This window comes from Pristis pectinata, chromosome 2 (genome assembly GCF_009764475.1).
Source record: "Pristis pectinata isolate sPriPec2 chromosome 2, sPriPec2.1.pri, whole genome shotgun sequence".
NCBI lineage: Eukaryota > Metazoa > Chordata > Chondrichthyes > Rhinopristiformes > Pristidae > Pristis > Pristis pectinata.
Genome location: NC_067406.1, coordinates 55,517,114 through 55,541,688, shown reverse-complemented (window position 1 = coordinate 55,541,688; position 24,575 = coordinate 55,517,114). Strand labels below are relative to the sequence as shown.

At 43.5% G+C, this 24,575-nt stretch overlaps 1 protein-coding gene across 10 annotated transcripts in view; it reads right to left on the bottom strand.

Moving 5' to 3' along the window:
• Window positions 1–5,350: 5,350 nt before the first annotated feature.
• Window positions 5,351–24,575, bottom strand: part of LOC127581790 (coagulation factor XI-like) — a 91,714-nt gene continuing 72,489 nt past the window's right edge. For 8 of the 10 annotated variants that reach the window (XM_052036511.1, XM_052036494.1, XM_052036547.1 and 5 more), the window contains 4 exons: window positions 22,960–23,052; window positions 19,039–19,178; window positions 14,389–14,545; window positions 13,982–14,261 (listed from right to left, as the gene is read on the bottom strand). In XM_052036511.1, coding sequence (XP_051892471.1) covers window positions 14,242–14,261; window positions 14,389–14,545; window positions 19,039–19,178; window positions 22,960–23,052 — 410 coding nt within the window. In that variant the 3' untranslated portion in view covers window positions 13,982–14,241. Of the gene's footprint in view, window positions 5,408–7,654; window positions 7,846–10,702; window positions 10,921–13,981; window positions 14,262–14,388; window positions 14,546–19,038; window positions 19,179–22,959; window positions 23,053–24,575 lie in introns of those variants that run through there. The other 2 variants (XR_007958014.1, XR_007958013.1) reach the window with 2 other exon arrangements.

Genomic DNA, 24,575 nt, shown 5'->3' with positions numbered 1-24,575 from the left:
GTTGGTTTCTCAGGTGCAGATGGGGACCCCGTGTTTCCCAAGTGATCACCACGGGGGAGAGGACACCAAGTTGTTGAGCACTGAGGAAGTACAAGCAGAAGTTGTCTGGTGGGTGAGGGCTGACCTGGGAAACAAGTGGCAGGTGTTGGGGGGAGGCAAGAAAAGATGATCAGTGCAGGACATTTCCATCAAATGCACAGAGCACTGTTTAACAATACAAGGAACATTAAGAATAAAATAGAAACTGTTTGGATAATCATTTTTCCAATGAGAGTGAAAACATTAGGATGCCCAAACAGGATATCAGAACTGATCTTCAAAGCACCAACGTATTATGTTTAGCTATTCATAGCTCCTTGTCAGCCTTACATAGCAGATCTCAAGATCTCTAGCTCCTAATGCAGATCCGTCTTCTGAAGAGAAATTGTCAAGATATTTCAAACCATTGAAAGTGAAGAGCAAAAGCAGATTTAATGAATTTTAATGGTTTAATGCATTCTGACTACATAATGGAGAGGAAGCCTAATCTGCATGAAGATATTAAGAGACCACTGTTATATTATTGGATCCATTACATACTTATAATACTGTTTAATTAACTAATGTTAAAAACAATTATGCATTGATAATATTCATTAAAAAACTTCAAAACCAATTACCATCAAGTGATCTATTCTGATTCCCCTTGAAAATAATGAAAAGTTTCATTTAAGGTATTTCTAAAATCGAACAAAAGTAAACATTCAGTTTTGCTCCCATCATTGATTTTACTCTCTTTACAACATTGACATTCTTGCCAGTTCTCACAAAAGTCACAAGACCTGAATTTAACTCTTTTAGATTCTTTAGTGTTGCACAGTCAAAATGTTTTGCTATCCAGTCCAGTTCAGTTAATAATCTCAATGCTTTTGGTTATTCTCATGTGCAACATCAAACCCATTGTCAGTTACAGATAGCTATGCCTCAGAGGTATTTACCTCGTCAAAGAATTCAGCTTCTGCACAATACAAGTTAGCTGCCATTATGTTATAGACTTGCTTATTCTTCCATTATCATCTTCAGGATTGTTTTTTATGTGCCTAGTGGTTAAAGTCCTTGTACTGGTATTCAGAGGTTATAACTCATGATACACAGAAAGGAATCAAATCTCCACTATGGCAAGGAAGAGAATTTAAATTCATCTGACGAAATAAATTTGGAAGAAAAGGTTAGATCAGTAGCAGTGACTATGACAGCACCAGATTTCCTTCAAAACCCATCTAGTTCATTAATATCCTACAGGGAAGGAAACCTGCTGAGCCTACCTGGACTGCCCTACGTATGGCCCCAATCACACAGCAACGTTCTTGACTCTTAATTCCACTCTGTAAGCTATGCAATTCAAGGGGCAATCAGGGATAAGCAATAAATAATGCCTTTTTAGTGATGCCAATACAATGTGGACAAGTATTTGAAAATCATGAATATTTTGACTTCTTTAGATTAGGTTATTCATTTATGTTATGTGGACACCATGGGCATTTATTGCTGATCCCCAGTTGCTAGTGAAAAGGTGTTGGTGAGCCACTTTCTCAAACAGCAGCAAGTCCTTATGATGAAAGCATTTGCACAATGCTGTTGGATAGGGAGTTCCAAAATTTTGATGCAGTATTGAAGAAGAAACAATGATATGTTTCCAGGATGATGTGCAAATTGGAGGGAGAACTGCGAACAACAGTGTTGTCTTAAGTCTGTTTCCCTTACCTTTCTAGATGGCAGAGGTCATACATTTGATCATAAGAAATTTATTCTATATTTTATTTGTCACCACACTGTGATGAAAAGTATAATTTAGTTTTGGTGCATAATCACATATTTTGCTCAGAAAGAATGTTGGGTCATGAGAGGGTATTTAGAGGGATCAGACAATGCAAGTGTTAATTGATGAAGCATTTTTGTTCAATTTGCTGTTCTGGAAAAAAAGATGCATTGCTTTTGCACAGGTGAAGTATCATATATGTCCTGCTATTGACAAAACTATTCATCACTGATAAACGAAAGTGAAGTTGAAGATGCCAACAGTATCTATGACATCACTTCTGTGAGAACCTTTATGTACTTATGACAATGAAGGAGGCTATTCAGCCCAACATGTCCATGCTGGCTCCTATTTGTTCAAATGGAATCCTCCTTTACCTCCTTCACTATCATTCGGTATTATGCTTATGGTTTAGTATGTTGCATACTAGCCAAGGGCCTTATTTCTCCTGTGTTAGAATCATGGAAAAGAGAAAAAGGAATGCTCAAATACCACAGCTGCACATAGTACTTATCAGGTCCAAGTAGAATGGGGAGCATGCAAAATACATAATTAGATGGATTAGTAATTCAGATTTGTGAATTGCATCATCAAGGTCATCTGTTACGTGGAAATTTCAAAGCTACCCAAATATCCACTCATTTCTGTCAGTAGATTTGAGGGATGAGTCACTTCTTACACTCACTGCAGTAATGTAATTCTCAACTACCTGTAATAAATCTCACTCATTCCGAACGTAAAACCAAGAAAGTCAGCTTTTAACTATTGGAAAAATAGTCCAAAGAGAGTTCAAATTTATCACAGTGGTGAACCAACCAAGAGATTGTTAATGACTAGGTGTAGTGGCCTGTACTCATGGAACTCGAACCCCCATCGGTGGCCACGGGTGAACGCGAGGGAGCACGTCGTAGACTAACCGCGGGGTGGGCCTTCCAGCAGGAACCTTACATCACGTCCGCCGGAGAGGCTCTCCGGTACTTTTGCGCACGCACATGTTTTGCTGGTCTCAGTAAAGTGTGCTCCGGTTCAGCCTCCAAGTCTCTGAGTTTTCCTTTCAGCAACATGCTCCATTTGGCTATATTTGGTGACCTCGACGCTTCCAGATGCAACTGGAACCCGCGACATGAATTCCAACAACTCGCATAACGCAGTCTCGCTCAAGCTCCTGACTTTCTGGACCGCTCAGCCCCACGTTTGGTTCGAGCAGGCTGGGCCCAGTTCAGTATAAGAGGCATTACAGCTGATGCCACACAGTACTACTACAGCAGAGGCACCTCTCCTTTATTTCACCACAGATGTCCGCCACATCGCAGGGAAAAACAACATGGTCGCCAACACGCTGTCCCGCCCCCACATCCACTAAGTGACCACCTCAGCCCCAGGGCTCGACTACACGGAGCTGGTGCAGGCACAACAGGCGGACACCGAGATCCCGGCCTACCGCACCGCCGTTTCGGGACTCCAGTTGGAGGACATCACCATCGGCCCAACAGCGGTTCAGCTCCTGTGCAATACGTCTACTGGCAGACCTTGGCCTGTGGTACCAGCAGCATGGAGGCGGTGGGTGTTCAACACGCTACACGGCCTGGCCCACCCGTCCATCCGGGCGTCTATCAAATTGGTAGCGGACAAATTCTTTTGGCAAGGTTTGCGCAAGCAGGTCGGACACTGGGCCAGGACCTACGTACACTGCCAGACCGCCAAAGTCCAGCGGCATGTGAAGGCTCCCCTCCAGCAGTTCTAGCTGACGCTCGGGAGGTTTCAGCACATCCACATGGACATTGTCGGCCTCCTGCCCGTCACCCGGGGCACCAGGTATATCTTTACCATGGTGGACAGGTTCACCAGATGGCCGGAGGCCATGCCACTAGTGGACACGTCCACTGAATCTTGCGCCAGGACGCTCATTGCAAACTGGATCGCCAGGTTCGGACTTCCAGCAGACATCACCTCCGACAGAGGGGCACAGTTCACATCAGGTTTGTGGACAGCACTGGCACAGCTTCTGGGCACCCAGTTACATCACACCACGGCGTACCACCCACAGTCCAACGGTTTGGTCGAGCTGTTCCACAGGCACCTCAAGTCAACCCTGATGGCGCACCTCAGAGGGCCCAACTGGACGGATGAGCTCCCCTGGGTTTTACTGGGCATCCGCACGGCCCCCAAGGAGGACCTGGGCACCTCCTCGGCGGAGTTGGTCTACAGCACTCCCCTGACGGTCCCGGGCGAGTTCGTGTCAGAGGCCCAAGGTCCAGCAGGGATGCCGGCAGAAGTGCTGACGAGGCTGCGGGACAAGGTAGGGACCCTGGCACCGGTTCTGACCTCCAGACATGGCACCACACTGTCCTTTATCCCTAAGGACCTCCAGGACTGTGAGTGTGTGTTCATTCACAGGGGCATGCACAAGTCACCTCTACAGAGGCCGTACGAAGGACCTTCAAGGTGATACGGCACAATGGATCTACGTGTGTCGTGGAGGTGGGTGGCCACGAGGAGACTTTCACAGTGGACCGCCTCAAACCGGCGCATTTGGACATTGAGCAGCCGGTGAAGGTACCCTCACCGCGCTGGCGGGGCAGGCCACCCAAGAGGGACACACAGACTGCGAGCCCCACACCCCCGATGGACGTTTCGGGGGGGGGGGGTGGTGTAGCGGCCCATACTCACGGAACTCGAACTGCCATCTGCGGCCGCGGGCAGACGCACAGGAGCGTGTCGTAGACTAACCACAGGGAGGGCCTTCCGGCAGGAACCTTACATCACGTCCGCCGGAGAGGCTCTGGGGTACTTATGCACACTCGCGCGTTTTGCTTGTCAGTAAAGTGTGCTCCGGTTCAGCCTCCACGTCTCTGAATTTTCCTTTCAGCAACGCGCTGCATTCGGCTACATATTGATATATCAATATGCCATCAAGGAAGTAACATGGTTGGCTGCCCCAGGGCTTGTAGAGGTCCTCCTCCTGGGCTTGTAGAGGTTTTTGATTTGGGAACTGCTATTGAAGATATCTTGGCAAATTGCTGCCATACATGTTGTAGATAATACACATGATAGTCACAGTAGATCAGTGGCAGAGGAAGAGAACATTCAGGCTCGTGGTTAAGGTGCCAATTAAAAAAATTACTTTACCTTGATTGTGTTGAGTTTCTCAGGTGCTACTGGGGCTGCACTCCTCCAAACAAGTAAAGAGTATATAGTCACACTCTTGACTTGTTTTAAAGATGTTGGAATGGTTTTGAAAAGTCAAGAGGTGAGTCATTTGCCACACAATTTCTACCCATGAAGCACTGCAGGCCATTAACAGCATCAGAAATGTATCCCACCACAATCTGTAACTTTATGATATCCCTCATTTTATCTTTACTTTCAAGTCTGGGTATCAATGTGGAGTGTAGAAGGACAACACCAAACTTATGGATCTACAATTTTGGAGTACACACATTTAACAGTGGAAGCAAAATGTTGCTCATGCATATAAGATCCTATAATCAAAGCTCTGCAGTCCTGCCACTTTCAACTGTGAGTGCTGCTGGATAATTAAACAATCCAGAGGTGGCGAAGACTTCATGAACATTGCCATACTCAGTGCTGGTTGGGCCCAATACCTGACTGCAAAATACAAGAATGAAGCATCAGTTAAAACTGTGAGAGAATAAACCATTTAGTCTTCTGAGATCCATCATAGAAACCAGTCCTCAGCCAACTTATTTTATTCCACATGATATCCTAAAATGTTTGAATGCAACAGATACAGGAAAGATAATGGGCCTGGTAAGTATTGCCTGTAGAACTGAAGATGAGTGTGCCACAACAAGCTGAGTCTCGAGCCATTCTGCTTTAGTGGAGAGACCTGGCTTTGTGGGACATTGCCCAGATATATCTTGTCCACAAAAGGGATGAATCCAATCCAGCCAATTGCTTTCAGTCACCAGCAAAAGTGATGGAAATTGTGAACTGTGCTGGCAAATAACACTTGCACACTAATATCCCACTTATTGATGCTCAGCTTAGGTTCTACCTGAACCACTTGGCTTCAGGCTTATTGCCATCTTGGAATAAAGAGCTGAATGCGAGGTGATTCGCTAATTAGCTAATTAACAGAAGTCAATAAAAAGAAGGTAGGGTCAAGCAGAGTGGCCATTTTGGAGTGCCCACTGTGACAGTGGGCCAGAGTAGGTGTGGGGAACTGAGGCTTTGGCTCAAGAGACTTCAGTGTGAAGAGGCTGAGTAAGTGGCCCAGGTGTTGGGATTGAGAGTGGATCTTTGAAAAGGCCTCGGTGAGATAGGCACAGGTTAAAAACAGGTAAGGTTTTATACTGCTGTTGATCCTTGGTACTTTACTCAGTGTAGGCAGGATGGTAGTTAGGGCAGTGGAATGCTCCTCCTGTAAAATGTGGGGAGTCAGGGAACCTCAGGGTCTCCCTGATGACAATGTCTGTGGGAAGTGCACCCAGCTGCAGCTCCTGACAGACCGGGTCAAGGAGATGGAGCTGGAGATGTACTCAGGATCATCTGGGAATCCGAGAACATCGTAGATGAGACTTTTACTGAGGTAGTCACACCCAAGGTACAGGCTTCAGATAGCTGGGTGACCACCAGGAGAAGTAAGGGGAGTAGGCAGTCAGTGCAAGGTTCCCCTGTGGCCATTCCCCTCACTAACAGGTATACCTCTTTGATACTGTTGAGGGGCATGTTCTTTCAGGGGCTGGCAGCAGTAGTCAGGTCTCTGGCTCTGAAGTTCAGAGGGAAAGGGTGCAGTCATACGGGGTGATAGTGATAGGAGAGTCAAAGTGGGGGGGGGGGGGGGCAGACAGGAGATTCTGTGGCCGCAGAAGAGATGCCAGGATGGGGTGTTGCCTCCTGGGTACCAGGGTCAAGGATGTCTCTGAGCGGTTGCAGAAAATACTCGGGGGGCGGGCGAACAGCCAGAGGTCATTGTACACGTTGGTATAAATGACATAGGTAGAACAAGGGATGAGGTCCTGCAGAATGAGTATAGGGAATTAGGAAAGAAGTTAAGAAGCAGGACCTTGAGGGTGGTGATCTCCAGATTACTCCTGGTGCCACGTGCAAGCAAAATTAGAAATAGAAGGATAGGCATGATGAATTTGTGGCCGAGGAGCTGGTGCAGGGGGCAGGGATTCAGGTTCTAGGACCATTGGGATCTCTTCTGGGGTAGAGGTGTCCTGTACAAGAGGGATGGGTTGCACTTGAACTAGAGAGGGACTCAATATCCTTGCAGGGAAAATTGCTAGTGCTACGTGGGAGGGTTTAAACCAGATTGGCAGGGGGCTGGGACTCTGAGCAGGAGCAAGTCATGGGATAAAGCAGTAGACAGAGCAAGTTTAGTAATCAGGATAGCCAGGGGCACAGTAAAGGCTGGGAAAGGAATACACAGTTAAACTGCATTTATTTCAATGCACGTGGTTTAACAGGTGCGGTAGACGAACTCAGAGCGTGGATTGGCTCCAAGAACTGGGCTGTTACAGCCAGAACAGAGACATGTCTGAGAGAAAGGCAGGACTGGCAGCTCAATGTTCCAGGATACAGATGCTACAGGTGTGATAGAGGTACAGGTAAGCAAGGACTGGGTGTTGCCTTTAGATAAGGGAGGACGTAACAGCAGTGCTTAGAGATGATATTCTTGGGGGATCATCCAGAGAGTCCATATGGGTAGAATTTAGAAACAAAAAGGGGAGGGTCACTCTTATGGGGCTGCATATAGATCCCCCCACCTCCCCCCCCCCCCATAGCAAGAACTTGAGGAGCAGGTGTGTGGAGTGTTACGGACTCAGTGAAAGTCCCTTTAAGATAGAGAGTGTGTGTGTATGTGTGTGTGGGGCGTGCTTACGTCAATAGAAGATAAAGGACGTAATGACGTTGTTGAAGAAGTCAGAAGAAGAAGGAGAGAGAGAGAGAGAGAAGGGAGAGAGACACCAGCCTGCTTGTTTTCTCTATCGATGGATGAGAAACAATAACTGTGTTTGCCACTGAAATCCATGTATGGAAGTTGGAAGTAATCCGGTGGAGTTCACTTTGTTGCTGACCTGTAGAAGGAAACAGGTATTTATGTGTGGACGACCACGGTTCGGATGCTTTCGGGGTGAGGAAGTCACTACCGAGTAAACACTGAAGTGTCGTTTGGGTTCCATCGTGGAACATTTGGATTTCGTATGTACTCTCTCTATGTTTTTCTACATCTACATCTTATCTTCAGACAACGGTGGTTGTTGAAGAAGCCCTTGCTCATGTTTCACCTTATGGCTTGCGGAACTGAACTTTAAGAACCATTCCGGAACTTGGAGTTTTGGACTTTGTCACACACACACACGAAGAGTTTAGTTTTGGGGTTAACGTTCGAGGTTTAACATTTTTGAATTCTAACATACTAACATTTTTACTTTTATTTTATGTATTATCATAAGTAGTGATTAATAAAATAGTTTTTAACACTGAATCATGCTCAGTGTGTTTCTTTTGTTGCTGGTTTGTGACAGGAGAAATTGCTCATAGTTGTAAGAATAATAGGGTTGCATTAGCGGGAGATTTTAATTTCCCAGTAGTGACAGGACTACCAAGAGTGTTTAGGGCCTGGATAGGGTGGAATTTGTGAACTGTGTCCAGGAAAGTTTCCTGAGTCAATATATAGAGGACCATACTTGGGAGGGTGCAATACTGGACCTTCTCTTAGGGAATGAGGCAGGGCAAGTATCGAAGCGGCTGCCAAGGAGCACTTTGGCTCTAGTGACCATAATTCTATAAGTTTTAAGATAGTGATGGAAAAGGACAGAGCAGGTCCACAGGTTAGGGTCCTAAACTGGAGCTGGGCTAATTTTAGGGGAATTAGGCAGGAACTAGCAGAGGTTGATGGGGAGAGTCTGTTCGAAGGGAAAGGAATAAATAGAAAGTGGGAGGCTTTTAAGAGTGTGATATCAAGAGTCCAGGAGAAGCATGTTCCTGAAGGGCAAACTTGGTAAGTTTAGGGAACCTTGGCTGATGAGGGATATTGAGGCTCTGGTCAAGAAAAGGAAGGAAGCATACATTGGGTTTAGGAGGTCAGGGATGAGTGAATGTCTTGATGACTATAAAAAGATTAAGAATACTCTTAAGAGGGAAATCAGGAGGGCAAAGAGAGGGAATGAGATGGATCTGGCAGGTAAGGTTAAGGAAGATCCGAAGAGGTTCTATAGCTATATAAAGAGTAAAAGGGTGGTTAGAGAGAGGGTAGGTCCCCTTAGAGATCAGCAGGGCCACCTATGTCTCAAGCCGCAGGAGATGGGTGGGGTTTTAACAAACATCCTCTGTGTTTACTGAGGAGAAAATCATGGTTGCTCAAGAGATAAGGAAAACAAGTGGAGATGTCTTGGAGGAAATTCATATTACCAGGGAGGAGGTACTTGCAGCCTTACAGCGCATTAAGGTGGATAAATCCCCAGAGCCTGACCAAGTGCATCCTCAGACTTTGTGGGAGGCTAGAGAAGAAATTGTAGAGGCTCTTGCGGAGATATTTGCTTCATTGTTAGCTACTGGTGAAGTTTCCAAAGACTGGAAGGTGGCTAATGTTGTCCCATTGTTTAAGAAGGGTAGCAAGGACAAGCCAGGGAACTACAGACCAGTCAACCTGAGATCAGTAGTGGGGACGTTACTGGAGGGAATTCTGAGGGACTGGACCTACTAGCATTTGGATAGACAGTCTGATTAGGAGGATTTAGCATTGCTTAGTGTGTGGAAAGTCGTGTTTGACAAACCTTTTAGAGATTTTGAAGAGGTAACCAAAAGGGTAGATGAGGGTAGGGCAGCGGATGTTGTCTATTTGTACATTAGCAAGGCTTTCAACAAGGTCCTGGATGGTAAGCTGGTCTGAAAGGTTAGGTTCCATGGAATCCAGGGAGAAGTAGTTAGGTGGATTCAAAACTGGCTCAGAGGTAGGAAGCAGAGGGTGGTGGTTAGAGGTTTTCTCAGAATAGAGGCCTGTCACTAGTGGTGTGCCACAGGGGTCGGTGTTGGGACCCTTGTTATTCGTTATTTATATAAATGATTTGGATGCAAATGCACAAGGTTTGATCAATGAGTTTGCAGATAACATGAAATTAGGAGTTGTTGCTAGTGAAGAAGGTTATAGTAGATTACAAGGGGATCTTGATCAGTTAGGGAAGTGGGCCGAGGAGTAACAAATGCATCTCAATACAGATAACAGAGAGGACGCATTTTGGAAAGTCAAACCAGTGTAGGACTTATGCTGTGAATGGTAGGGCACTAGGGACATTAAGTTGCAGTTGTATAAGTTGTTGGTGAGGTTAACACTCGGAGTACTGTGTACAATTTTGGTCACCCTGTCATAAACAGACATGGTTAAACTGGAAAGAGTGCAGAAAAGCTTTACAAGGATGTTGCCAGGACTAGAGGGTCCGAGTTATAGGGAGAGCTTGGACAGATTAGGTCTTTGCTCCTTGGAATGTAGGAGAATGAGGGGCGACCTTATAGAAATGTTTAAAATTATGAGAGGGATAGATAAGGTGGATGGTTATGGTCTTTTTCCCAGGGTAGTGGAGTCCAAAACTAGGGGGCATAGATTTAGGGTGAGAGGGGAAAGATTTCAAAGGGACCTGAAAGGCAACTTTTTCAATCAGAGGATGGTGAGTATATGGAATGAGCTGCCAGGGGAAGTGGTTGAGGCAGGTACAATAGTATCACTTAAGAAGCACCTGGACAGGTACATGGAGGGGCAGGATTTAGAGGGATATGGGCAGAATGCAGGAAATTGGGACTAGCTAGGTGGGCACTATGGTCAGCATGGACTCATTGGGCTAAAGGGCCTGTCTCCATGCTGTATTGCTCTATGACTTTGCTAACACTGAGCTTTTTGGGAGTTAACATTTGAGGGTTAACATTAACCTGACTCACCTTTATGGAAACTGGTGGGTTTGGATCAGCTGTCCATTTTCCATCTCACCCAACTTTACTTGGCAATTAAAATAGGGCAGGTTGGAAGGTCAGCAATCAATCCAATCCTATCAATTTCCTGTCGGCTGGATTAGGTCAGAAGATAATAGTGATGGTCCATGGGTTCAGAAGGTGAGTTCTTGGATGATTTCCGGTTATGAATGTTAGAAGTCAAAAAGCTGCTGAGGACATTGTTCAGTAAAGACAAGGTATGAGTTTTAGTTTTAGCGTAAATAAAATGGTAATAGTAAGTAGACTTGTTTGTGTAAACAACACGGAATGCAGATCATCACTCTGACTGATGCAGAATACCAACGTCATAAACAGTTTGGATCAAACTGAGTCAACACCCAGATGACAGAGTCAATAATTGTGGATACTGTAGCATAACTGTTATATTAACTGGATTATTAATGCAGATATTATGACCTTGAATCCCACATTATATTGTAAATTTGGACCCAATTCATCTAGAAAACCTTGGGCTGACATTAGAAAGAGATGACAGTAAAAACATGTCACGTAGATACAAACATTTTGCAGGTTTAATAACTTCCAGAAAAGTTGCTATATAAGATGAGAAGTTTCAAAAACACAAAAATTTCGCTCTCCATCTTTTTATTGTTATTCAGAAATAATTCTTTTCTTGGGTCAGTTGACTATTGCTCTTCTATTGTCTTAATTAGTCAGATTTTCCACAACTCTGTTAGTCCCTGGTGGAAAATGTTTTAGCTAACTCACATCTATGTTGTTTACCTGATTTTCACTTGATATTGGAAACTTCCATTATAACAAACTGGATCATTACTTAACTGTCTGAGAGAGATAGGAGATGCACTGATTGCAAAGGAAGTTAGCAGACAATGGATTTTTGTCTAATCGTTTGAATCTTCCATATAATGGAAGGAAGATTCTTTTTCCTTTGTGGTGAAGTGAAATTTAAGAAATTGCGATAATATTGGGAAGAGAAAGGCAGCTAAATATGGTTCCTTCCTGGCAACATTGTTTGTGAATTGTTGACAAGCATTACAAGGAAGTCACTGAATACTAGGTAGATCCACTGAATTGAAAATTGAAGTCCACTTCAAATTGAAGTCCATCAAATAGAGCTCTATAGAACACTGGTTAGGCCGCATTTAGAGTATTGCGTGCAATTCTGGTCACCTCACTACAGGAAGGATGTCTAGGCTTTAGAGAGGGTGCAGAGGGGGTTTACTAATCGAGATATAACCTTCGGAAAGCTATCAGGGATGCCAAGAGGCAATACCGACTCAAAATAGAAAATACAGCTTCTATCCCACTGTGATAAGACTATTGAACGGTTCCCTTATACGATGAGATGGACTCTGATCTCACAATCTACCTTGTTGTGACCTTGCACCTTATTGCACTGCACTTTCTCTGTAGCTATGACACTTTACTCTGTACTGTTATTGTTTTTACCTGTTATACATCAATGCACTCTGTACTAACTCAATGTAACTGCACTGTGTAATGAATTGACCTGTATGATCGGTATGCAAGACAGGTTTTTCACTGTACCTCGGTACAAGTGACAATAATAAACCATTATCAATACCAATAGGATGCTGCTTGGATTAGAGGGCATGTGTTATCAGGAGAGGCTGGACAAACTTGGGCTCTTTTCTCTGGAGCGCCGGAAGCTGAGGGGTGATCTGTTGGAGACGTATAAAATTATGAGGGTCATAGATAGGGTGGACAAGCAATATCTTTTTCCCATTATTGAGCAATCCAATACCAGAGAGCATGAATTTAAGGTGAGGGGGGTAGGTTCAGAAGAGACATGAGGGGTATGTTTTTTCACTGAGAGAGTGGTGGATGCCTGGAATGCATTGCCTGATAGGGTGGTGGAGGCAAACTCATTGCGGACTTTCAAGAAGGGCTTGGACGGGTACATGAATGAGAGGAAAATGGAGGGATATGAGCGTTCTGTCGGCAGGAGGGAATAGGTATGTCGGCACAACATTGTGGGCCGAAGGGCCTGTTCTGTGCTGTACCGTTCTATATTCTAAAATCTGATCCATGCTACAGCAGGTCCACCTGCCCTGCATCAATAACTATACAGATCAAATTCACCCGGAGGAAACCCACGCAGACATGGGGAGAACGTACAAACTCCTTACAGGCAGCAGCAGGAATTGAACCCAAGTCGCTGGCACTGTAATTTCCTCGTAATGCTTGTCGACAATTCACAAACAATATTGCCAGGAAGGAACCATACTGAGCTGCCTTTCTCTTCCCAATATTATTGAGGAAAATAGGACCTAATGTGTCTAGACAGGTGCAGCACCTCTGCCACCAATGAGCATGTCACCATAGAGAAATCTTCAGGCTCTGCAGAGAGGAGGAGACAGCAGCTTCAATCACCTCCAACAGGAGATGATGAGAGAGACTGTAGGATCAACGCTGCCTGTCAATATTTGGAGCAGCCACTATCAGTCCCCAGACACAGCCATACTCAGCATGCTGGACAGAGTGCAGCCCTGAGCACCATAACTCAGCACTGAGCAGCCTCACTGCTCAGCCTGGCCTGCCCAAACCACCCCTCACAGCTAGCCTTTCCACAAAGTACAGGGGGTTGTGGTATACGTACTAGTCAGTATTCAGATGCCATGGACAAGAACTTTATAATGAATCTCTCTCCAGGGTAGTACTGAGCAAGAAACCAGTGTACAGAATCTAGTGTACATGGGGTGGCACAGTAGCATAGCAGTTAGCGTAACGCTATTACAGTGCCAGTAACCTGGGTTCAATTCCCGCTGCTGCTTGTAAGGAGCTTGTACATTCTCCCCATGTCTGCATGGGTTTCCTCCAGATGCTCCAGTTTCCTCCCACAGGTTAGGAGCTGTGGGCATGCTATGTTGGCGCCGGAAGAGTGGCGACACTTGCGGGCTCCCCCCAGCACATTCTTAACGACGCAAAAAGACATATTTCACTGTGTTTCGATGTACATGTGACTAATAAATAAATATCTTAAGATGTCTATCTTAAATGAAGTCTATGACCCAAAGCTCAATGAATTTTGTGAGCATCTTTCCTTTGTTATTAACTGTAAGAACCTGGCCTTAACTTCGGGATGGGTGTGCTGAAATGGGTCAAATTACCTCCATTGGTATTTATCTTTTGATTGTGTGAACTTATAAATAATGTTACTTCAGATATAAAATGCCAAAAAATATTCATTGTTTTGTAAAGAGTAACTTTTAATCCTTTCAAATTTTGAATCATCCAGTAAGAAAGTACTATTGAATGAATTAGCAATCTCACTCATTTGTTTTTAACTCCAGCCCCATTACAGAAAATTGGAAAAGAAAGCCATTTTTTCAAAGGTTTCAGATATTTCGAGAATAATGAAGCAGGTCTTCATTATATTTTGGAAGTTTTTTCATTGCAGACAACAAGCAATGTTTCATGATACACCACTCTTCTATGGAAATTGTTTCTCACCTAGAATTCCAGGTGATTTCCAACTGGGATCTTCAGCTTTCTATCCATGATGCTGGAATTTTAAAGAAAAACATTTAATCTCCTCACACATTTAAACTTTCAAGATTATTTCTCCAAAAAATGAAGAAGAAATGCAAAACAAAATTAAAAGGTAACAGTGAATGTAAACTGATTCTTACCATCTGAAACTTTTTTGTGCACCCAGGCTTGGAATTTTGATAAACGAGTATATATCCCAGGTTTTTCTTTCTGAGTACATCCATGCCCCCAGCTTGTAATTCCAACCAAATACCATTTACCATTATGTTCGCATGCTAAAGGACTTCCTGAATCTCCCTAAACAAGACGCATATCAGATATTATTGCTTAAATTTTCTGAAATTATATATTGATTATTATCCTGATTTATTACCTGTCAAAACTGTAAAATAAATTTCTCAAGTCACGTCAGGGTGTAATGGAATTGGTCAGCAGAGCTGATCAAGAAAACTATAAACTTAAAAGTCCATCCAGTAAATTAAATGAGACAAAAATGAGGTACTGCTCCTCCCTGGGAGTTTGGCCTACAGTGAACAAGAATTCCATCTCGACAAAGAGAACGTTAAATTCCAGCAATCCATAAATAGTCAATGACAACATATGGGGACAGGAGTAGGCCAGTCAGCCCCTCAAGCTTGCTGAACCATTCAATAAGATGATGGCTGAACTGATCTTTGCTTCTCTACTTTTCTGTCCAATCCCCGTGACTCTCATTTTCTCTGTGGCTTGCATAATATATACATTTTTAAATGCATGATCCATTGTTTCTTAGTTGACTAATACACAAATTTCTGATGCCAACCTGCCACTGTATTCATGTGTGATATTTTCTATCCCTACTGACCTCAGTGGAATCAACAATTCTGCTTGGATCAACATACATTAAATTGTAAAAGTTAATTTAGTTTATTTGCAACCCTACTGTAGACAATCAGATGTTTCACTGTGTCCCACAGCATTTTTTATCCATTAAAATTTACTGACCCACATAACCCAGTACTCATTTTTATATCGGTGTTGCTTATGGTTCCCTTTTGCAGTGATATCCGCAATCCAGACCAACAAATTATGAAGCAAGAACCTCAGCAGATGGAATTTCCAATGGGGAAGACAGACTTTGAAGACTGGTCACAGACGCCTTGTCAATTCATGCCAAATTTGATGTCCATTAAGCTTTGACAAAGGTAGAATGTTGGGTGTTGGTGGTGAGTCTGTCCATGTAAATGGCAGCAAAATGTTGAGTTAATGTCATGATCAGAATCCTTGTCAGTGCTGCTTCTGATTTTATTCTTATCTTCACAAAACAGGGACAAGTTTCAAAGAGGAGTTATATCTGTTAGCTCTAATTTAAATGGCATAAACAATGCAAGAATACAAAATCTGACCAAGAGATTTCTTACAATATTCAAACAATGCAGCTATAGTTGGAACCTGTCTACAGAAGACCCAAGCAAATAGCTATCACAATTTTTATTTTACTATATAAATTCCTGTTTCAATAGAAAAATTTACCCTTTTACTTTAATGCAGTGAGGCCAATTTTAAAAGATTACATAAGATTTTTCTCCTCCGCTGTCTACATCAGATTCATTTTTCTTGATTTGCTTAGGGGTCAAGAGCTAAAATGGTAAGGCTGCATTTAAAACTGTCATGTGAACAGGAAAAGGATTGTAAACAAGTGGCATAACTAGAAGAGCTACTGCCTCACAGCTCAAATAACCTGAGTTCAATGCTGACCTTGGGCACTATCTGATGGAGTTTGCACATTCTCACTGTGACCACATAGGCTTACTTCCAAAGATGTGCAGGTCGGTTTAATTGGCTAATGTAAGTTGTCATTAGCCTGCAGGTGAGTGGTAGAATCTGGAGGAAATGATAACTATATGGGGAGAATAACTCCCAACTGGTGGCTTTGACATCCACCATCATGAAGTGCTTTGAGAGGCTGGTCATGGCACGCATCAACTCCAGCATCCCAGACAACCTCGACCCATTCACCTACCGCCAAAACAGGTCTACAGTAGATGCCATCTCCCTGGCCCTACACTCATCTCTGGAGCATCTGGACAGTAAAGACAACTATGTTAGACTATTGTTTATTGACAACAGCTCCACCTCCAATACTATAATTCCAAGCAAACTCATCATCAAATTCTGAGACCTGGGACTCAACACCTCCCTCTGCAACTGGATCCTTGACTTTCTGACCAACAGACTGCAATCAGTGAGGATAGGCAGCAACACCTCCAGCATGATTATTCTCAACACTGGTGCCCCACAATGCTGCATCCTCAGCCCTCTACTCTGTTCCCTATACACTCATGACTGTGTGGCCAGATTCTGCTCTAACTCCATCTACAAGTTTGCAGGTGATACAACTATAGTGGGCCATATCTCAAATAACAATGAGTCGGAGTACAGAAAGGAGACAGAGCTTAGTGACATGGTGTCATGATAACAACCTTTCCCTCAATGTCAGCAAAACAAAAGAGCTGGTCATTGACTTCAGGAAAGGGGGCGGTGTACATGCACCTGTCTACATCAATGGTGCTGAGGTCAAGAGGGTTGAGAGCTTCAAGTTCCTTGGAGTGAACATCACCAATTGCCTGTCCTGGTCCAACCACACAGATGCCATGGCCAAAAAAGCTCAGCAACGCCTCTGCTTCCTAAGGACGCTAAAGAAATTTGGTATGTCCCCTTTGACACTCACCAACTTCTATTGATGCACCATAGAAAGCATCCTATCCAGATGCATCGTGGCTTGGTGTGGCAACTGCTGTACCTGGGACTGCAAGAAACTGCAGAGAGTCGTGGACACAGCCCAGCACATCATGGAAACCAGCCTCCCCTCCATGGACTCTGTCTATACCTCTTGCTGCCTTGGTGAAGCAGCCAGCATGACCAAAGACTCCACCCACCCAGGTCATTCTCTCTTCTCCTCTCTCCCATCAGGAAGAAGATACAGGAGCCTGAGGGCACATACCACCGGACTCAAGGACAGCTTCTATCCCACTGTGATGAGACTATACTCCTGACCTCACAATCTATCTTGTTATGGCCTTGCACCTTATTGTCTACCTGCAATGCACTTCCCTGTAGCTGTGGCACTTTACTCTGTATTCTGTTATTGTTTTTAACCTGTACTACCTCAATGCACTGCGTAATGAATTGATCTGTACAATCGGTATGCAAGACAAGCTTTTCACTGTACCTTGGTACAAGTGACAATAATAAACCAATACCAATAACATGGGATTAGTGCAGATGGTCTGTGACTTTTTATATTGTATGCTTTTCTTCATTTTATTATGTATATATATAATATACACACACCAAAATGCTGTATGACTCTGTACTTCAATTACTCTAAGCAGGGATGATCAGAGAAAGTGGCAGATTCTAGTGTTCAAGAGGGAGCTAGAGAAATATTGGAAATGAAAGAATTTTCAGGGAAATGGGGAAAGTGTAGGGGAATGGGATTAGTTACATTGCCCATATGCAGAGTCAATACAGACTCAATGGGCAGAATGGCCTCTTACTATGCTACAACCATTCTACAAATAAAAAATTAGTCATTGGCTTTGGTTCTGCCAAGAAATCTTCCCAAGTTACTTATATTTTCCACATCCCTGTCCACTTTCTCAATCAGAACGAAACCTTTTGCAACCTCTGCATCCAATGTAAATCTGTACAACATTATCACTTCAGAGGGTAGTGATCTACGCAGTATGGCACTGAAGGCACTTGTGGGCCCAACTGGACAAGGTAGCCTTCTATATTGAATATTAGTAAACAAATTGAGTTTTAAATCACAGCGTGCATGCCAAAAGAAGAAATCAATTATGTCAGAAGGTGTTTATTGAAATTTTAAACTGCAGTCAAAATATAGACATCCAAGACTCAATAGCAATAGATCTAGAAGGCTCCAGGTTTGATTTAAGACTGAGCTGGTTGATTTCAGTCATGGTTGGTAAGTGTAATATCAATGCTTTCAGCAACTGACATATGGGGAGGGGAAGAAAATAATGAGCAAGAATTTCCTGTGTCATGATTCCAACTAGAATATGTGCAAGTATCAGTTAAGAATGAACTGGCCTTGACCAGCTTGACTCTAGTATTGAAAAATCTGCATGTACTCCAGATCACGTTTTACACAACATTCTGCCCACATTTGAACTTATGCAGTTAGGAGCAGTGCATTACTTAATATCCATCTCACCTATGTTAGTGCCATGCTTAAATATTAATTTTGGAATTTTTAAGCACTAAACATTTCCTCCTCTTTTGCACTATGGAAATTCTTGATGTCTCTGTCACATCAGAGGTAAACATTGGAGTGGCAGTCAGTATTTGGAGATAATGAAAAGAACACAGAAACTTCCTTGGTGTATACCAAACAGAAGAAGGCCATTCGACCCATTGAGTCAGACCTGCTCCCAGCAGGACAATCCTATCAGTCCTATTCCCCTTCCCTTGTTGCCTCTAGCCCTACAGCTTATTCTCTTTCACCTGTCCATCAACTCCCTTCTTTGATTCTTTAGCCAGGCCTGTTTTGAGGAGTAATTGCAGTGAATTCTCCTGGATGCAGGAGTTAAATCTCTGCTCTGTGCAGTTCCCACTCTTACACCATAGGGCCGGCGGATTGCTGCATTTGCTTGGAGTCACAGAAATTGCAGCCTTGGTTTAATTTCTAACCTTTTTGGGATACATAATGATGGAATAACAGTGGAACAGTTGAGGGTTTTCAGTCCACTGTGATTAATAATTAAAAATACATTATTTTATATTACCTTACATCTGTCAACTTTGCCATCATCTTTGCCAGCACACATCATGTTTTCTGTTATAATACTTCCTAAATAAACAGATCGGCATCTCTCATCATCTATTACAGGAACATTCGCTTTCAGAAGAATTTGAGATATTTGACCTAAAATGTTCAGAAAAGAGTATCGAAGTATGTAAAAGCAAATAAAATTCATTTTAATGACTAAACAGAAAATGCTTCAACTACTCAGCTGACCATGAAAAATCTGTGAGAAACCAAGTTAATATTTCAGATTGATGACTCTAATAGAGTTTAATAAAAGGTTATTGACTGAAACATTAACACTGTAGTGGTTTTGTCTCTTTAATAATAAAGTATATAATTGGTTTGATCGAAGTGTAGGGAAGATTCATTAAATTCATTGTTGGGATAGAAATTATCCTACAAGGAAAGATTGACCGATACTGGAGTTTGGGAGGATGAGATATCAGAATCAGATTTATTATCACTGACTTATAAGACGTGAAATTTGTTGTTGTGCGGCAGCAGTACAGTGCAAAGACATAAAAATTACTATAAATTACAAAAATAAATAAATAGTGCAAAAAAAAGTGTTCACGGCCTGCAGCAACAAACAAGATGCTGGAGGAACTCAGTGGGTCAGGCAGCATCTGTGGAGGGAAATGGACAGTCAAGACCCTTCATCTGTCCCGAAACATCAACTGTCCATTTCCCTCCACAGATGCTGCCTGCACCGCTGAGTTCCTCCAGCATCTTGCTTGTTGCTCCAGATTCCAGCATCTGCAATCTCTTGTGTCTCCCTCTTTGAATAGCCTACAGTCAGCTCTGCAGCTGCTCAGTCAAGTCTCTTAATGTCAGCAATGCATCCATTTAAACAACAGAGAAAGCAACAAATGAAAAATGAAAGCTTGCAGGTGCTTGAACCCGAAATAAAATTAGAAAATGCTGGAAACAGTCAGCACATCAGGCAACATCTGTAGAAAGAGTAACAACTGACGTTTCAGATCCAAAACTCCTTGTTACAACCAGGAAAAAATAAGAAAACAACTTAGTTTTCAGCAGCAGAGAAGGTGAGGGAGGGATGGACAGAACAAAGGGAATATTTATGAGACCAAATGTAGTAATGTTGCAATTAGAGTATCCGTCTGTGTAATATGTTGGTAGTAACAAGGCTGTGGGATGTGCCCAGCAGGCCAGACTAATAGAAGATGAAAAACTGAGCCAAGATGATGGTCAGTTCTCATACAGACAGGAAGAAAGAGCGAGTTACCTCAAGTTGGAGAATTCAATATTGGGTCTGGAAAGCTGGAAGGTGAGGTGTTGAGAGCAACCAGGTAGTGCGATGTGCCCCTACCTGTATTGCAAAAAGTCAGTAAGACATGCAGGTTGAACCCAAAAGCTCCACTTATTATTTGTAAGAGCTGAAATGTTCAATGCTCAAATGTTGATGTCATTTACTGCTCATCTGACATCAGAAAAACATCAGCCCTAACATGAGTAGCGCACAGATGTCCCCAGTGCAATTTCCCAATAATGTTATTTCATGCTGAAATGATCATTACAGTAGTGTGATCTTACTCTGGGTTAACTCAATTAATGCATAATTTACACATGAGAAACAGGTGATATTCCATCCAATTCCCATTCAATTATTTCTTACATTTGAAAATGTACCATAATTTATCCTTTGTCATCCTTTGCCAATTTATCCACCCAGTTATTTTAGGACTAGTACATTTTATATTTCTGAATATTGCCCTTTTCTGATCTAGGCCACAATCATTCCTCATTGTGTGCTTTTATTCCCATTCTGAACCAAATGAAATTTCAGTTGTTATTTGAGAATTGCTTTGTTATTTGTCTAATTTCATTTCCAGAACTAATTAAAGTAGTTTCCTTTTTCTGTCCAACTAGAAATGAACATAGAAAACAGAACTGGATGTATTCTCAAGAGTGATTTCAAGGATAATTAAATAATCCATTATATCTGCCCTGTTCTTTTTATCTTTCCCTCTGAATTGTTCATGCTTCTATTTCCTTAGTTTAGTTTGAGTGTTTTGGATATTCACATCCAAATGACTCAACACTGACTCCCAATTTATTAGGACATTAACAATATGTTCTTTTTCTACCTCTTTCAGTTTCTCACTGCTTCTTTCCCATTCTAGTGATTTTCACAGTTTTGTCTCTATTCAAATGGATCTATTAATTCTGCATTTCCAGTTTATTTCAAACCCAGCCTTTTTTCACTCCTTACTATATTAGTTTGCATACTTCACCTTCTCCACAAGTTCAAGGTTACCAGTTTGGTTCAGGTGAAGGGCGCCCCTCTGCAGAGTGAACTCTCCCTCCTTCCTGAACTCTCTAACCAGACACTAACTTCCCTCAATGAACAACACTGAATGCAACATGAAAGTTATCAATCTAGTCCTTGTTTTTCAATCTAGTGCTAACGCTCTGTTTCTTTCCAGAACACAGATCCAGCCAGTTCCCCTCTATGATCACTCTCCTCCACCTGGCAGAACTTGTGCTTACCCTGAACAACTTCTCTTTTGATTCCTCCCTCTTTTGATTCCTCCCCTGATTAAGGACAGTCAGCATGGCTTTGTGAGGGGCAGGTCGTGCCTCACGAGCCTGATTGAATTCTTTGCGACAAAGCACATTGATGAAGGTAGAGCAGTGGATGTGATGTACATGGATTTTAGTAAGGCATTTGATAGGTTCCTCATGGAAGGCTCATTCAGAAAGTCAGGGGGCATGGGATCCAGGGAAACTTGGCTGTGTGGATTCAGAACTGGCTCGCCCATAGAAGACAGAGGGTGGTGGTAGGTGGAACATATTCTGCCTGGAGGTCAGTGACCAGTGGTGTTCTGCAGGGATCTGTTCTGTGACCCCTGCTCTTTGTGATTTTTATAAGTGGCTTGGATGAAGATGTGAAAGGGTGGGTTAGTAAGTTTGCTGATGACACGAAAATTGGTGGTGTTGTGGATAGCGTAGAAGGTTGCTGTAGGTTACAACAGGTCATTGATAGGATGCAGAGCTGGGCTTGAGAAACAGCACCTCATATTCCACCTGGGTAGTCTACAACCCAACGATATGAACATTGAATTCTCCAATTTCAGGTAACCCACACCCCTTCTGTCCCTTTTCTCTCTCCTCCTGATCCATCCAGTTCATCCTCCACTCAGCCCCCAATCACCCTGTTTCTTTCCTATCCTCCACCCTCTCCATCTGCCCATTACCCACACACTCCTCCCAATGGATCCCCTCCGCCCACTTTTCCCATCTGCCCCACCCCACCTTCCTTATTTGGTTCCGTGCTGCACCTTCCTTTCCTATCGGATTCCATCGTCTGCAGCCCTTTGTTGCCTCCACCTGTCGCCTCCCAGCATCTGTTGCTATTTTCAATCTTCCCTCCTCCACCTGCCTATCACCCCTCCTCAAATGGATCCACCTATCACTTGCCAATTCTTATCCTGCCTCTTCCCTCACCTCTTTATACTGGCTGTCTCCCCTCTACCCTTTCAGTCCAGATGAAGAGTCACGACCAAAAACTTCAACAGTCCATTTCCCTCTACAAATGCTGCCTGACCTGCTGAGTTCCACCAGCAGTTTGTTTGTAGTCCTTAAACAATATGCAAGATCCAAACTTTATTTCTGTCTGTGCATTGATTCCAAATGGACCATAAATTTTGCTTGCACTGGCCCTTTACAATGGTTTCCCACTCATTCTGTGATGCCCTTCATCTTGAGAAGGGAGAGAGCAGACCACCTGGGACTCCAATCACAGCTGCAACAGGAAGCTGTCTGACTGCAAAATATCGCACTGCTGCTTGGAAACTGAGCATCTCACACAAGAATACTACAAGGCTTGTGTTACTAGTTGCAGCATTTCCTTGATTATATTACCATTGCAACTCACCTGTCTCTGCTTTTCCCCAACCTGTTATCCAGCACTGGCTTCCCAAAGGCACTTGTTCTTCTGAAGTTGGAAGGCATATTGGCATTTGATAATCTGTGTAAACATAATAAGATTACATAATTAAGTGAATAACACAATCAAGATTTTAAAATGAGCAATAGCTACTAACCTCATGATATAAACACCAAAGTGACCGTATAGGGTTTGCATGCCATTACTTCCTCTAAGGTGAAATCTAACAGCATAAATGGCAGTGATGCTTCACTCCCTGATGAGCTCAATGCCTTTTATGCACACTTTGAAAGGGAGAAAAACACAACACCTGTGCGAATCCCCACAGCATCCAACGACCCTGTGAACTCTGCTTCGGAGGCCAATGTTTCAAGAGGGTGAACCCTCGGAAGGTGTCAGGCCCTGACAGTATACCTGGCAGAGTGCTGAAAACCTGTGCCAACCAACTGACTGGAGTGTTCAAGGACATCTTCAACCTGCTTCAGAAGGGTAGCAATCATTCCAGTGCCCAAGAAGAGCAGAGTGAGCTGCCTCAATGACTATCACCCGGTAGCACTCACATCTACTGTGATAAAGTGCTTTGAGAGGTTGGTCATGGCTACAATTAGCTCCTGCCTGAGCAAGGACCTGGACCCACTGCAATTTGCCTACTGCCACAACAGGTCTACAGCAGACACAATCTCACTGGCTCTCCACTCTGCTTTGGAGCACCTAGACAACCACAAGATGTACGTCAGGCTGCTGTTTATTGATTACAGCTCAGCGTTCAACCCCATCATCCCCTCAGTACTAATCAACAAGCTTCAAAACCTGGGCCTCTGTACCTCCCTCTACAACTGGATCCACAACTTCCAGTGAGTGTGGATCAGCAATAACATCTTCTCCTCACTGACAATCAACACGGAGCACTTCAAGGGTGTGTGCTTGGCCCACTGCTCTACTCTCTTCTCACTCATGACTGTGTGGCTAAGCACAGCTCAAAAGCCATCTATAAATTTGTCGGTGACACCACTGTTATTGGTAGAATCTCAGATGGTGATGAGGAGGCGTACAGGAATGAGATAGATTGGCTGGTTGAGTGGTGTTGCACCAACAACCTCACACTCAACGTCAGCAAGACCAAGGAACTGACTGTGGACTTCAGGAAGGGGAAGTTGGGAGAACTCACACCAGTCCTCATTGAGGGATCAGCAGCACAAAGGTTGAGCAGCTTCAAGTTCCTGGGCATCAACATCTCGGAGGAACCATCCTGGGCCCAGCATATTGATGCAATCATGAAGAAAGCACACCAGCGGCTCTATTTCATCAGGAGTTTGAGGAGATTTGGTATGTCACCAAATACTCTTACAAATTTCTATAGATGTACAGTGGAGAGCACCCTGACTGGTTGCATCACAGCCTGGTATGGAGCCTCCAATGCACAGGACTGCAAGAGGCTGCAGAGGGTTGTAGACTCAACCGCCCCATCATCGAGGACATCTTCAAGAGGTGGTGCCTCAATCCATCATGAATGACCCTTAGCATTCGGGACATGCCCTCTTTTTGTTACTACCATCAGGGAGGAGGTATAGGAACCTTAAGACCCAAACTCAACAATTCAGGAA